This window comes from Nasonia vitripennis, chromosome 4 (genome assembly GCF_009193385.2).
Source record: "Nasonia vitripennis strain AsymCx chromosome 4, Nvit_psr_1.1, whole genome shotgun sequence".
Classification (NCBI taxonomy): domain Eukaryota; kingdom Metazoa; phylum Arthropoda; class Insecta; order Hymenoptera; family Pteromalidae; genus Nasonia; species Nasonia vitripennis.
The window spans coordinates 13854148-13869695 of NC_045760.1; the positions used below are offsets into that span (position 1 = coordinate 13854148).

Below are 15548 nucleotides of genomic sequence, written 5' to 3' on the forward strand. Positions count from 1 at the left end.
CTTCTCTATTTTTTCCCCTAAGCGCAGGGCTTGCCTATACCGATCTTGATTCGAACTGGATTTCTCGACTTACTTTCGATTTCTCGAAATTTTCTCTATAGAAGCTTCAATCGTGTATATTTAATTATTGTAGAGGAGACAAAATTTAAAGCCGTCGCTGTTCGCTTTGCGAAAGGCAAATCAGAAGAGTCAGTGCAGGAAAGAGGTAGGCAGGCATCGGGGAGTTATTTATTGCTCTGGGCGGGCGTACGCGCATTTCCCCCTAAATAAGGGTGGATTCTATCAAGCACTCCGGTGACGCGGGCTTCCCTATATTTATATCCATACTGTTTATAGCAGGCACATCGTTTGCTCCACCCACGAGTCGCGGCATCGTTATCGAAGCCGCAGCTCTGGCACATACAAGCGCGCAGAGAGACAGCTGAGCGACGTAGAACGATGATGACAATGGCGCAGTAGCTACTTGCGATGCTTTCATTTAATGCTATGCGAGAGTCGGATTAAACAGCGTGCTGACTGATTGTATTTTTTTTATCCATGAATTTTAGAATAATGCGGCAGGAAAAAAGTTGCGCGATTCTTGCACTGAAAAAAAAGCTTGTTAAAATCAAATTTTTTTTTATTTGATTCTAGAAAATCATTTATTTGTATAGTACTAGACAAATATTTTCTTAAATTTAAACATTCCTATACAGCCCTAAAGAAGAAATATATGTTAGACTTTAATAAATATTTTTTACAATCAAGCAATAACAAAGTTGTTCTAAGCTAGTTAGAAGGTTGATAAAAAAGAAATTTTTGTACCGCGTAAAAAATATTTACTTACTCATAAAATATATTTTTTGAAAAGAGAAATATAGAAACCACCCTAAAATAAATTTTAATAAATATTTCATTGCATTTACAAAATAAATTGTGTATTCAAAGAAGGGAGATCTTGTCGTGAGTTCAACATATTTTGTATTTAAAAAATATTTATTAAAACGCAAAAAACATATGCTATAAAAAAAGAATGTAAAACAGCGTTTTAGAAAATAATTACTTGCAGACACAACTTTTTTTTTTATTTCAATAAAAGTAGATATTACCTTGACATTATTATATTTCGCATTTAGAGAATATTTATTAAAATACAAAAAATATATGCTATAGAAAGAAAATGTCAAGCTGCATTTTAGAAAATAATTACTTGCAGATACAACTTTTTTTTTTATTTCAATAAAAGTAGATATTACCTTGACATTATTATATTTTGCATTTAGAAAATATTTATTTAAACACAAAAAACATATGCTATAAAAGGAGAATATCGAATTGCATTTTAGAAAATAATTATTTGCAGATACAACTTTTTTTATTTCAATAAAAGTAAATATTGACTCAAAATTAGCATATTAATAAAATCAAATATTACCTTGACAGCCTATTTTGCATTCGGAAAATATTTATTGCATCGTAAAAATATGCTATAAAAAGAGAATATTGAGCTGTATCTAAGAACATACTTATTTGTAAAGGTACAACTTTTTTCTTAAAATAATAAAATAATTCAATTTAATAACAGTTTACTCAATATTTTCTTGTATCTATAAAAAAATGTAAAAACCTGTATAAAAACTAAATTTATAGAACAAATAAATTATTTAAAAAGAATATTAATAATGTGTGAAGAGGAAAATAATGAAAGAATTCGAATATAAAAACATTGAACTTAACTGAGAATTTATTAAAATTTTACAAAAGTATCCATACTATAAGATAATACATAACCTCTTTGGTCGGACATAATATGCACTTTATACGCATGGTAATCTATTAAATCTTTGTGTTTTAGAAACCCCCATTCATTGGTTTCTGATACTTCGTAACCACAAACGTGCGGATTCAAATCTTCCTTTAATTTATTGTAAATAAAACAAACCTCGTTTTCATTGATCAAAAATAAATATTTTATTTTCGCAAAGGAAATATTTAAATAATTTGCAGTGATATTTAAAACCATATCTGGCTCATAGCTTGTTCCATGAATTTTGATACATGAAAAACACAAATTTGAAAAACTTAGCGGTAAATACTCTTTAAACTTATTAAAATCAATAGATTTATCTAATTTATGCAATGAAGTCCCACAAGATATATTATCAGAAAATCCAATATTTTTAACTAATCTATGACAAAACTGTAACTGTTGTTTTATAGCTAAAGTAAGCGCAGGATTTTTTCGACTTGCTGTAGCTTTACTGGTTTCTTTAATCTGTTTATGTTTTGCTTCATACCGAATGCTGGACATGAATTTTAAAGGGCCGAATCTACGCATGATACGGGAATAATGAAGTAAATTATGGTGCTTGAATTTGAATGTACATTTGAACAAACCCCTATGTAATGTTAAATATTTAAAAACTAGTGTGTCAAAACCTTCGATTATCTCTGTAGTAATGGCATCAGCAATTGTTATCAGTATAATTTTTCGCAACATTAAATAAAGAGTCCAATATTTATTTTTTCGGGGTATTAAATCTCCGATAATCAAGCCTAAATTAAGGACAAAATTTAGCATTTCAGAAGCCGATAAAATAATTTCTTTTTTCTTAATTGCTTCCATTTTTAAAGGAGGTGGAAGGTTGTTTGAATCATAGTTAAAACAGTTTATCCGTTCATTCAAAACATCAATCGTAAAAAACTTGTGTGTAATCAAGAAAACTTCAAGAATTTTTGCAATATCGTATCGGCATATGCCTTCAAGTAAATCATGCATTGGGTCTACGAAAAATTTTGTGTAACGTGATAATTAGGAATTCTGTTAAATGCGCAATCTTCAAGTATACCAAAACTTTTTTCAGAACAGTATTGAGAATAGTTAGATTTTTCACGTAAATATTGCATTTTCTCTTTAGTGCGTTTTCTTAACTCAGATTTAGGCATAATACAAATACGACAACAGTATAATGAGTTAAAGCTTTTATTAAATCCAAGAATCGTGTTGAGTCCTAAGTTATCTCCAACAATATATGTCAAAATGAAAAAGATTCTTTTTTCTGTGCCATTAATATTAATCGAAATTCCTTTTGTTTCAAGGTTAACGAATTCATCTATTATTTTATTAAACATTTTATGATTTCCTAGAGTTTTGTGGTTGTCATATTTGTGCAACTGAAATACGAAAATATTTTCTAATTTACTTGAATATTGATTAGGTATAACCGGTATTGAAAAATAAGATGCACCAATTTTGTTGATCGTTTTATGTGTACCTAATGGATTATTAATTTCTACATCGTCAAAATATAAATTTAATGGAAGAACTATTTTATCTCCTTGATTCAAACAAATGTTTTTCCAAAATTCTCCTTTTATTACTGAGTCAATAAGTGGACTTTGTTTAATCTTTTCAATATGATTAACAATTGTAGAGAATACATTTGGCAATTCTAAAAATTTTTTTAGAACTGATTTGATAGGTATCACACTTATTGTATTTTTTTTTACTAAAATTCGGTACTTTTTTTTCTTTTTTCCATATTTTAAAAAAGATTTAACTACAATTTGTATGGGTGAAAAATAACAGTCTATTTTTTTAAGAAACTCAAACGTTGAATGTTCAGTTTTAAATTTTTTGAATCCATTCTTTATGATTTTGGCCATATTACAGAATTCCGTTAAATTTTGAAATTTTGCCATTAAAATGTTCATACATTGGGCAATATACATCGTGCTCATATTAAAAATTATTTTATTCGTTAATTTTCTATTCATAGTACCGTAAGCATAAAGCTGAGTAACAAATGTTAAAGCGTAATGTAAAACCTTATTCGCGAAATCTTCTACTGTAACATTTTCTGTTACGTCAATAACTTTATCTTGTGGGACTTCATTAGCTTGTACGGAATGTAAATCCGAGAAATCGATTGAATCATAAGTCTCATTAGGAATATCATCAGGTATAACTAAATCGTGATTTAAGTTATTTATAGCTTGCTCATGAATTTCGATTCTTTCAGGTACATCATGTTTAACTTTTAAATGCCTTATCAATGAATATATATTACTAAACTTAGACGAACAATTTGCAACATTACATTGACATTCAAGGTACCGTAGTGTGTTGTGACTTACTTTTATATGAATTTTCAAAATTTCAAGCGATACGAATGTATCAGAGCAAAACACACAAGATATCATGTTGAACACTTAATATTATAAAATACTTTTTTGTACAGTCTTATATTTCTATACTTCGAAGTTTTTTATCTTATCTTATTTTAAATTAAGATTATATCACATATAATCATTAGATATTTAAAGTAAACAAATACTTTTTTGATTTGAAAAATGACGTTTATAAAAAAAAACAGTATTTACTTTTTAAGATGAGTCGTCGTTTTCACTTTCTGTATCGTCGTCACTGTCTTCTTCGTTTTTTTCTTCATCCTCTTCGTCTTTGGAATCATCATCAGCAGCATGCTTCTTTGTGCTCATCTTATCAACTAATTTGCTTGGTCCATGTTGAATGGAAGCTATCTCTTGATCATAAGGTAAATGAATTTGATAGATGCCTTTTTGGATTAATAACCACAAATGAGTACTGGCTGTTGGATACTCCAAATCAAAAACATGGAATGCTTTAAAGCATGTATCTAAGGCATGTAGTACTCCTCTAACTTTATATAACCTCTCGTCAATACACACATATGTATCCTGGACATCTTCAACTGATCCTATAATTATTATATACGGTTGAAGAGGCATTTTACGCTCAGATGCATACACTCTAGCTTTTTCTTTCACCAGTAGCATATCACTAGGGGTCTAAAATGTAAATAAAAGTTTATGAACATTTTATAGAGAATAATTGCATGAATATAAAAACGCAAAAACAAAAATCAGCTTTAACAAATTTGTAAAAATAAATTGAAAATTGTACATACACTTGCTATCTTAAAAATGCTCTCTTTTGAAAGTCCTATCGATGGCCTGAAGGATTCTTTGTTGATCTTCTTCATTTGCTTAGGTGGGTACAAGTGCGCAATTAAACTTAAACTCATAAGCACCATCGCATCTGTATCATACATAAGAATAACTTAGATTTGATTTTATAAAAAAAAATTAATAATAACAATATGTGATAAAAATTTCTTACTTTCAGAGATATTCTTAGAAGCAAGTTTTTGTTCCAAGCTGACAGCGGTTGAATCTCTTTGATTCACTTGCGAATTTTTTCTCAAAATGTCAAAGAACTTTTTCCAAAGTTCTATATTTAATAACATTTTTGTGAGCTTCAAGTACTCAAAATCAATACTTATCAATTCATATCCTTGGACATGCTCGTATAATTTCCAGGATTTATAAAAATTGGTTAAATTTTTATCTTTTGAGTTTTTAAACTCGTCGCAACGTATTTTGCAGGTTTTTTTCCAATGCTCAATTACGAGTTCCCATGGTACAACATTAACGGATAACCAATCCACACTTTCTTGAATTGAAGCTTGATCATTAGATTCTAAAAATTTTTAACTCAATTTTAGACTGCATTAAACAATTTCTACAATTACTAATAATTACTAAATAATTACCATTAGCAGTCTGCGTTATCTTATCTTTATCATCCTTTTCTTTGAGTAATAATTTGGATAATTTCGTTTCTTCGTGTTTTCTGTTTCTAAACATACTCATTAATTTTCCACCTGATGGTTTTGATCGATTTTGACCACCTGATTTTGTTACGTTTTTAATTTTGGAAACAGGGGGTCTGTAATATACTGACTCTACTTCTGTAGGAAATTTTTTTACAATCATCTTAGCAAGAACTGCTGCAGTTTCGTTCCTCAACCTACCATATTTACAAAATCAATAAAATAATAAATTAATGTTTAAACGACTAAAAAAAAAATAATAAAACAAAAATTCCACCTTATTTTTCTATTGACTAAGTCAGTGATAATGACATTGCAAACCTTACTTCTGTCGCTATTCTCTAGCTCATTCTTGAGTTCATATTTTCGAACTACTTGTCTACCTAAATCACTTTCTTCAAACAAGGTATCCAAAGGTTTCATTGTTTCTACAGCAAAAACGCTGTTGCTTAAAGGTTTGTTTATAACGATGCTATTATTTTCTTCGTTGGAAACCTTTTTAGCTGGAGGACCTGAGCTACTAGCATTATCATGATTTCGTTCTTTCTAGAATAAAAAAAATTTATTCAATTTTAAAGAACCTCGACGGTAATTCCAAGCAAACGAAAAATATAAAGGACGCTATGGTGAATTTGTAATAATTCAAGTAAAAAATACAACAATGGACTACCTCCAAATAATGTTTTGTTTATCGCGCAATTGCTTACCCTTTTTTTACTTGCTTTTTCACTGCTACCTTCATTAGACTGATTTTTATTAAAATTCTTATTCCAAAAATCGAGAAATACAGCTCGATCACCTATGGCTGGTATCAAGGCGTTTATTAAAGTTTCATTCATTTTTGGTAAGATACCCATAGTTATCTTGTTATCTGAGAAAAAAATATTTTTTTTTGAAATGACACTGAATTGCCCTTAACGAAATTTTAATTAAACGTAGTTTATAATATGCCATTAATAGAAGAATTTTTATCATAAAAAACATTGATCTGATCCCATTTATTACGATTCAATAATTTGTATTTACTAAAGATTTTAAGGATAAAAAATATTTTCTAAATTTCAATAAACATTTACAATTGTTTAGTAAACACACGTGCACATTATTAGTCATAATTTGTATTTACTAACGATTTTGAAGTAAATAGTTTCTAAATTTTAGTCATTATTTACTATTATCTAGTAAACCCATGCATTCGTTATTATTAATTTACTATGAATTAAAATGTAATTATGTGAGATAAGTACTGAGGGCCCCGTAAAGATCACTAAAATACAAATCCAACATTGATTTCCCTAATTAAATAAACGAAAAAAGAAAAGCACGGTTGTTGGTGGTTACTAGATCGCAAATATTTTTTTGAATTTAGTAAATCTTTGTTAAAAGCTAGGTTTTTGTTTATGCCGGTGTCTGAACAAGTTAGTCATTATATATTTTAAGAACAACTTACGTTTGAAAGTTTCCACCAAATCTTCCAGCCCTAAATCGTCCAATATTTTAATAACCTCTTCGTCCGCCATGGTTCCTTTGTTCCTATGATTGGCGCCTCCAATACGTTCTCGGTATTTCTGTCCTTTCGTAAAGCGTTGTTACTCGGCAAAATATAAAAAGCCTTTGCACGCGTGAGCAACTAGCAGGTCGGTAACCATCTTTGTGTTCGGCGACGTTGGCGGTAAAGTCTCGACGAGCCGAGCGAATAAGGCGAATCCGCGGCAACGTGTTCGGCGCCGTTGGCGGTTGCTACCTAGCGACTGTTCATCCGGCTACGGTGTCTCGCTCATGCTGCGTCATCGAGTACGGCACGGACAGTGATTGGCTGGCGAGATTTGCAGCAGCCAATAGCAATATTTCTCGTTCGTCGTCAGACATAAGCGGCGAATGTATACATGCGTGCGAAGTTAAAGGTACCTACATAAGTACCACCCGGTACATGTATACCTTGCAAGCGAGATGAGCATGGAACGATTGCGGTTGTTGTGATAACAGTTCCGCGAATGTGACATAACAGAAATTCCGTGTCCGATTATTAAAACAGAATAATTTTTTAATTTAATTAGTATGATTAAGCAAATAAATATTTACTTCTACCAAGTATATCAAGTGCTTTCGAATGATAAATTAAAAAAATATTGTTTAAATTCCAATATTAGATTTCATAAAAAAATGTTGAAAAAAAAGAAATAACTGTGTTTGGTTAACAATAAATTTTAACTTACATCAAGTTGAATATTTGTTAAAAACAAATAAATATTTTGACTGTAACATCTTAATTATTCAAAAATTTATTTTCTTTACGATAACAAATATTTCTTATGATCAAGTAAATATTTATTTGCATAATAGTATTTATAAAAATGCATATTTTAAAGTTAAAATGCTTTGCCCTAAAAAATATTTTGTTGCAACAGAAAAAATAAATATTTACTATAATAAAAAATTTACTAATTTTTACTAATTATTTTTTAATTACAAATTTGTCAATGTTAAAAATATATTTATTAAATTCAAAACATTCGCCATACAATTTAAGTAAATCATTTACTAAGTAGTTATTGAATGCATTTTAGTAAATTGGTCTTATGGATTTTAAAAAGTCATTTATTATATTTAAGAAAAGTATATTTATCTTAAGTAAATCTATGCTTGATTTCAATACATTATTTTTGGCGGAAAAATCAAGTAAACTGAAGAAAATATTTACTAATATTAAAATTTCGGTATTGAAAACAAATAAATATTTTTTACTTTTAAAAAATCCAATTTTTAAAAAATATGCATACTTAAATGCAATAAGCTTTTTTTTCAGTGTGGTATCAACGTTCAATATAGCTTGACCTGACGAGTATGTACGAGAGATAAAATACTATTCATAACCAGTGTACGTTGAGTTGCAGAGTGTAGTGTTGTATAGGTTATGTAGAAGCATTCGTAGTTTTCAATCGTTTAAAAGAACATCGATATTTTGCGGTAGGTTCAGATTTTTATACATGTATATATACATTCGTTTTGGAAAGCATTGATCGAGGTTAATTAAGACATTTCGATTCATTTTCTGAGAATATATACTGAATATATACTGAATATATACTGAATATATACTGAATATATACGGCTATTGAACATAAAAATAAAATTCCACATAATTATTAACTCTTTTCAGATAAACACATTCGACATGTCTCCCTTGGCATCGACTCTATTGATTCTCGGGCTACTAAGTGGTCTCGGCGTGATAAGCTTCGGTCTCTATTATCAGTTTGGTCGGCAAACTTCTTTGTTCACGAAGCTGACAAAAAATGACCTTACCGAAGAGTGGACAATTCAGAGAAGCGATTCGACCTTCATGCCTCTCGTCACCGATATCAACGGCCAGCTGATTCACGTCTGGTTCTCCAACGACGGCCAGACCATCCATTTGGAGTCGACAGCCAGCGACTGTCTAATCTCGTTCGTCGATCACAAAAGAGTCAAGGATCCGCTTCAGGTGGTGGGATCGGCGATCGGCAACGCCGTCGTCGCGCTCGTCGAAGAGGACGTCACGAATCGGCAGACAAACTTTCGTATCTATTCTTTTCACGAACGGTATCAATGCAGTTTAAGCATCATTAAGGACATCGCCTTGGACGAGGTTGTTTTGAACAAGACCGTTTTTCTCGTCGCTCAGCACTATACCTTCGACGTCTTTTTGAAAGATGATCGATACTGCGGACCAGGCAGGATCTGCAGACGTAGCTACGAGGGCCACACGGGAAAGGCAGTCAGCCTCAGCAACGATACCCAGCTGACAGTTGCATCCGACGTATGGAGCATCAGCTCGGTGGCGAAGAACGTTCCTTCATCGGGCTTCATCTACACGCAAATTTTTCCAAACGGCCGCAGTATCTTGATTCAGAAGCTCGACTCTGACCTGAAGTCCCTTGCCAGCAGCAAGTGGTCCGGTATCGATCATTACTCGACAAGTGCAGGTAGGATCAGTCTCTGTAAGGAGGAGACCAATCAAACGCTGATTTGCAGTCTCGTGGATGCAGACCTGAAAGATCTGGTTGACGAAAGCATCGTCGTGCCTGTGGATGAAGACAGACGTAGTCTGCAACTGCACAACCTACCGAAGGGTGGTGTGATCGTTCTCTGGATCGGCAAGGCTGAGCACCAAGTGTTGTACGATCAGGACACACTCGTCGTACGAATGCGAATAGTCGACGCGGAGGGAAAGGTCAGCGATGTAATCGAGCTGCTGGATCACAACGTTTGCGCGGAAAACGAAATCCGCAGCCTCGAGACGTCCGACCGCGAGGGACTGTGCTTCCGCGTCAGTTGCCACAGTGGAGTCAGTGTCAAGTGTATCGTTCGCAACAAGGACAGACTCTTCAACTGGGTGTGAAAACAACTACTGATGGTGCACTCCCTTATGTTACCAATGTTTTGTAATGCATGAATAAACGAAAAAATAAACAGTTGAAGAAAAAAAGCACGTGTAGTTCAAACCATAATTTCATCGCTCGCGCATATATCGGTGTTACGAACAAGCAATATCAAGTCTCGACGCGTGCGCCCCGCAGTCACGGAAAAAATTCGCGTCAATTTTTTTCAAGCGCTTCTAGCTCATCGATACATCGGACGTGTTTTTTTAGCGAGTTTCGCTCGACGATGAAAAAGCTCTCGCTATATATATATATATATATATATATATATATATATATATATATATAGAGAGAGAGAGAGAGAGAGAGTGCACGCACATATAGCAGCTAGCGTGTATAGGTATGTACGTACGCGAGTTCCGCACACAAATGTTCCGCGCGCGATGTAGCGCCTACTACAGATTTCGCGCGCGTGCACAGTTCGTGTGCGTTGATAGCGTCGACAAAATGGCGGTAATAAGGGGTGTCAGGAAAATGGCTGCCCTGATGAAGCCTGAATCGTGGCATTACGGGAACTGATTGCGCGCGATATAGGGGTGAAAAGCGAAGCTCTCGCGCGCACGAACTATCGGCTTTGGGGAGTCGCGCGGTCACGTAAAGAGCGCGCGCGCGCGCGCGCGAGAGAGAGAGAGAGAGAGAGAGAGAGAGAGAGAGAGAGAGAGAGAGAGAGAGAGAGAGAGTGAGCTTGATTATATATATATAGAGAGAGAGAAAGAGAGAGAGAGGAAGGCGAATGGGCTTCTGAACGACCAGTTTTCTCTCTACCTCTCGAAGGGCTTATATATATATATATATCCTTCCCCGCGAGTTAGTTAGCGCCACGTGTGGGAAGCTTCCGAAAAAGAATCTTATTAAAAAAAGAAAAAATGGCCAATTGAAGAGGCCTTGCAGATTAGATCATAGCAGAGTGCGCAGCGCGGAATAATCGCTCGAGCGAATAAAATATCCGGCCACTTGATCATCGTCCCTGCGCGCTTGCGGAAGATCACACAGCTCCCGAGTGTAGACTAGTGGCCCTCAGTGCCACTCAGCTGCTGCACTCGCGGCGGCGCTATAATCTTCTGCAAGCTCGGACGATGAATGAAATTTTTCAAAAGCTCATCGAGAATCGTATATGTGTGTGCGTGTGCGTTATACCGATTTCACCTGTAGGCTAATGCGCGTCTATATCATAGGCTCGCGGATTAATAATCGAGGAGGAATCGTCGATTCGACTTGGGTGATTTACTTGTGATTTACTTTTCCGCACGCGATATCTCCACCGCGCGATCGCGAGCGTTCAGTCGGCGCTATATCGGCTTGATTAATTCATTTGATATATGTATCTATAGAAGAAAGCAAACGAGCGGCAAATAGAACCCGTAGAAAGCTAGCTATACGAGGGAGAAAAGAAGAACAGCCTGATTATACAGTTCGCGGCTGCAGGAGCGAGAGTACAAGTCGGCTGAGCTGCTCGCGCTATAATAATACACAGCCGCGTAAGCGTTTTGCGTGCATTCTCCTCCCCTCTTATTCTTCTTTGGCGACGGCTCGCGTTCCTCTCCTGCCTCGTCGCGTTATTTCATTAATTAGGCACAAAACGAACTTGCCGAGCATTGTCCCACCTCAATGCTTACTCATTAGTAAACCGAGCGCGGCGCGGTACTGCTGCCGTCGACGACGACGACGTCGGAGGGTCGATAAAGGCGGCACAGAGGGTACTGTGATGTACATATAGTCGAGGACGGAAGAGAGAGAGAGAGAGAGAGAGAGAGAGAGAGGAAGGAAGGAAGGAAGGAAGGCCGAAAACGAGCGCGAGTGCGGGAAACGAACGAGAAGCAGAATGATCCAAGTTGGACGAGCCGCGCGCGCGCGCAGAGCTGCACCGCAGAGCCGCTTTTTTCTTCTCTATATACGTGAGCGCGCGAGCGGCGCTTATTGAATTAGGCTTTCCCGCGCAATTAGCGTCGCGCGACTCGATAGATCTGCGTGAATTTTCTGCAATCAAGGCTTTATACCTAGCTGTATTGATTATGGTTTTGCCTCTCTATACTGCGGATTCGGAGAAGAACCTTTGGGATTTCCGTGATTTCTAGAAATGGATGATGTAGTTATATCGAAGATATATTAAAATATCACGATTTTTTTATATAGAGCAGCATAGCGGAGCCGCTGTAGCAAAAAACGGCGGAATATTTCATTAGAGAGCTGACGATATATAATATAGGATATATATATATATATATATATATATATATATATATATATATATATATATATATAGATATAGATAGGAGGCGTCGTCGTCGGGGCGGGTAAAATTCTTCAGTTATCGGACTTTCGATTAGTGCATGACAAGTTTTCTTTACATGCCGGCTGCATAGTCGAGGCTTCGGAGAATCCGATTAATTAAGGCCGGACAGTCCGTAATTAAAAAATCACACGGTGTGCAACGCTCTTTTTTCCTCTCTCACACACACTTATATACACGTATACACACATATACACGTGGCCATACATCGGCGTTCTTTGTGCGCGCGCGCGGCTGAGACAAGGGCTGCCGTGCGGCGCGGATGTATAGGAGGCGGAGGTGGAGGAGGAGAGGAACCGAGCGCCTATACCGTATACTCCCTCGGACCTACTTTAAGCGGCTCTCTCTACCCGCACGCGCGCACTCTGCAAGTCTATGCCCTGAGACTTTTTTAATTAAACTCTCCGTTTGCAACTATGTCGTAGGGGGCGGCCGAGCTGTGTGTATATATCGCGGGGCTGCTATATACGAGCCACCCTGAGCTTTGTCGACTCTTGCTCTCTCTCTCTCTCTCTCTCTCTCTCTCTCTCTCTATATATATATATATATATATATATATCGGACGGAGGAACGAGCTATACACTCGTCTTTTTTATGCACGCGCATTTTTTTTACAGCACATTATCGAAATACTTTGCTGTGGGGTATCCAATTTTATACGCTCTATTATGCAGGTATACCGCGGGGCGGGCAATGAAGAATTTCGAATTTTTTACGGTGTGCAAAAACTTTGGCTCATTATATTATTATAGTGTATTAGATTTTGATACATCGTGCGTGTTCTTCCCAATAAAGTCCGTTCAACGACACTCGCTACACTTAATAATCTGTACTAAATTTTATCGCGCCCGCGAATTTTACACGAAAAAGATATGGCAGTCCATACGAGCGCGTGCAGTCTCATTCGAGCGATATCGCTCTGAAAGGTAAAAGTCCTGATGCGGACTACTGAGGCGCAATTACTTCGAGGGCTACTTATGCTGCGAAAAAACGAGCCAGTTCAGTCCGCATCAGTGTGTATACACACACACACACACACACACACACACACACACACACGTATATACACACCCATCCACATGAACGCACGGCGAGGGGTTCGAGGCAAGAGATGTAAAAAGGAATTATAGCCGAAGGACGTGTACAGGGTGTACGGCCAGCTCGGATTGTCATACCGCTCGGCTCGCTCGTCCTCGGCAAGTTTGTTCCCGCTGGCCGGTTCCGGGAATTCGGAAAATAACAGTCTGCCTTCGCTCTACGTATACTGTACCTACAGAGAAAAAAGCCTTATTATTCCCGGAGCAGCTCAAATGCCCGCGTCTGCATGACGTGCAACGACTCTATATAATAGCATACTCGCAGTTCGCTATACGAGCGCGAGCTTATTCGGGCAAAAGGGCCGACTGCGGGGGATGTATTATATAACGGGAGCTATGTAGAAAGTCCGATCGTCCTCTGCGCTGCTGCGGATTTGCGTATAAATGTTCCTACTTATTCTGCCTTAACTCTTTCGCGAAGCAGCCTTTTTCTCGGGGTTCGCTCGACGTACAACAATAATTTGAATTTTTTCCAGACAAATTCATCGAGATCCGCAGCTGCGCGACTCAGCTGTTATAATTGCGCTATCTTGCATGAATTATATAGTTGACGAGTTTCGTCTTCACAGCGCGCGGAAGCTGAAAAATTCAGAGAAAGATAGCGCAGCGGAGACACAGAAATTATATTTGCAAATTCGAGCCTTCCTCTCAGTCGTGGCGCTGAAAAATTTAGCCCAAGCCGCTGCATCGCGCGCCTACTTATTAATTAATGCCAGAAAGGAGGGGGGGGGGGGGCTCTCGAGAGAAACGCAAGCTACCTGCACCGAGAGGGAGAGAGAGAGAGAGAGAGAGCAAACATCAAAGCTTACCGAATGCACCGGAGCTTTATATAAATATAATCTCAATGCGCGGCTTGAGCGAGAAAAAACGAGGAGGTATAATCACAAGTGGCCGTGCTCTCTCCGGGTAATTAAATGAACTTCTGAGAATTCCGCCCGCCGCTCTTGCTGTGCTAGTGAGCGCTGCTCTCTGCGTGCATTATAAGACCCCTTTATATTTCCAGTCCCTCTGCGGGGATAACGTATATAATACACACGCGGCTCCGTGGAAAAGCGATACATCGCGGTGTAGTATAGACGCTTTCGACGTTATGCAAAACATATATGTGCCACGCAAAAAGAACGTTCTCAAATATGATCCTCGATGATTTTTTTCCCTCCCTGCCCCGACGTCGCTCGTCGCCGATGTGCGGTGGGAGTAGCTGAAACGGCTCTCGCGCGCTCGCAAGAGAGAGAGAGAGAGAGAGAGAGAGAGAGTAAATGTGAGCCTCTCGCGGTTCGAGGCGGAGTACAATAATTAGAGGACGTAATTAGTGCCAATTAACGGGGTAGTGAGGTTGCAGCACTGCAGCCCCGGCTTTTGTGACGCACCGACTCTGTACTCTTTTCGCGCGTATTAGCAGAGCCCTTTGCTCGCGCGAGTCATTATGCAGCTCTCGCGGAGCTGAGGACGGAACAAAGGAAACGCGACTGTGAACCTTGATTCGAGTAATTTCCGCGACTTGTGCACGCTCTCAGAGCGTCGATCGGAGCTTTTTCCTCGCGCGTCTATACGCATCTCTCGAAGTTATTAACAATAGCTCGGTGAGGGAGGGAGAGGGGGGATTATATATTCATATAGGATCTTGAATGTCCGGCATCTCGTCGGCTCATAATTCCAGGCTAGTTTCCGGCCGGCGAGTAATTCGCGCTCGGTGCACGTCTATCCGTCTATTGTATAATCCCCGCAAAATCGGCGAGTTCGCCGCGAATTCCTTCTTGTATACCCCCTACTGCACTGTAAACTGCGAGAAGCAGTCGCGATTCGCGAATATATAAAGACCGGCCGCAGAATAGCTGCTCGGCGGCTGCCCGAGCTATTCGGCCAACTATGCGCAGCCTTCGAGTAGAGTAAAGGCCTCCTCGTCTATCTCTATGGCATCGTCGTTTATATCTATACAGTATCTTTGAGCGATAAACATGCAAGCGCCTCGCTGATGGCTGTGGTACACTACATTTTCTATAGGCAGGGAGAACAGTTGCCCTGAGGGTCTAAGTTCGAGGGTTGCGCTGTGTGATTTTTCCTGTCATTTTCGGTGCGGGTGCAGTCTCTTTGGGACGAGGAACCG

The 15548-nt window shown here is 37.6% G+C and overlaps 2 protein-coding genes across 3 annotated transcripts; one reads left to right on the forward strand and one right to left on the reverse strand.

Moving 5' to 3' along the window:
* Window positions 1-1701: 1701 nt before the first annotated feature.
* LOC116417181 lies at window positions 1702-7759 on the reverse strand. Its single transcript, XM_031928972.1, has 7 exons — window positions 7084-7759; window positions 6341-6504; window positions 5911-6179; window positions 5574-5830; window positions 5141-5500; window positions 4929-5059; window positions 1702-4809 (listed from the first exon to the last, which is right to left on the reverse strand). The coding sequence occupies exons 1-7, from the start codon at window positions 7151-7153 to the stop codon at window positions 4366-4368; spliced, it is 1695 nt and encodes a 564-aa protein (XP_031784832.1). The 5' UTR covers window positions 7154-7759; the 3' UTR covers window positions 1702-4365.
* A 731-nt stretch (window positions 7760-8490) lies between these two features.
* On the forward strand, window positions 8491-10101 carry LOC100678496. 2 transcript variants are annotated; one of them, XM_003425614.4, is made up of 2 exons: window positions 8491-8600; window positions 8794-10101. In XM_003425614.4, the coding sequence occupies exon 2, from the start codon at window positions 8809-8811 to the stop codon at window positions 10012-10014; it is 1206 nt and encodes a 401-aa protein (XP_003425662.1). In that variant the 5' UTR covers window positions 8491-8600; window positions 8794-8808; the 3' UTR covers window positions 10015-10101. The 2 variants fall into 2 exon arrangements, with proteins under 2 accessions (XP_003425662.1, XP_008203344.1); XM_008205122.3 differs by having other exon boundaries at window positions 8499-8658.
* The last annotated feature ends 5447 nt before the right edge of the window (window positions 10102-15548 follow it).

Bases quoted from the DNA above. Each gene is read 5' to 3' on its own strand.
- LOC116417181 (XM_031928972.1), bottom strand. From the start codon at position 7,153: ATGGCGGACGAAGAGGTTATTAAAATATTGGACGATTTAGGGCTGGAA. The intron at 6,180-6,340 runs GTAAGCAATTGC...TTTTTATTCTAG, and splicing joins AAAAAGCAAGTAAAAAAAGG to AAAGAACGAAATCATGATAA. The intron at 5,501-5,573 runs GTAATTATTTAG...AAAAATTTTTAG, and splicing joins GATAACGCAGACTGCTAATG to AATCTAATGATCAAGCTTCA.
- LOC100678496 (XM_003425614.4), top strand. From the start codon at position 8,809: ATGTCTCCCTTGGCATCGACTCTATTGATTCTCGGGCTACTAAGTGGT.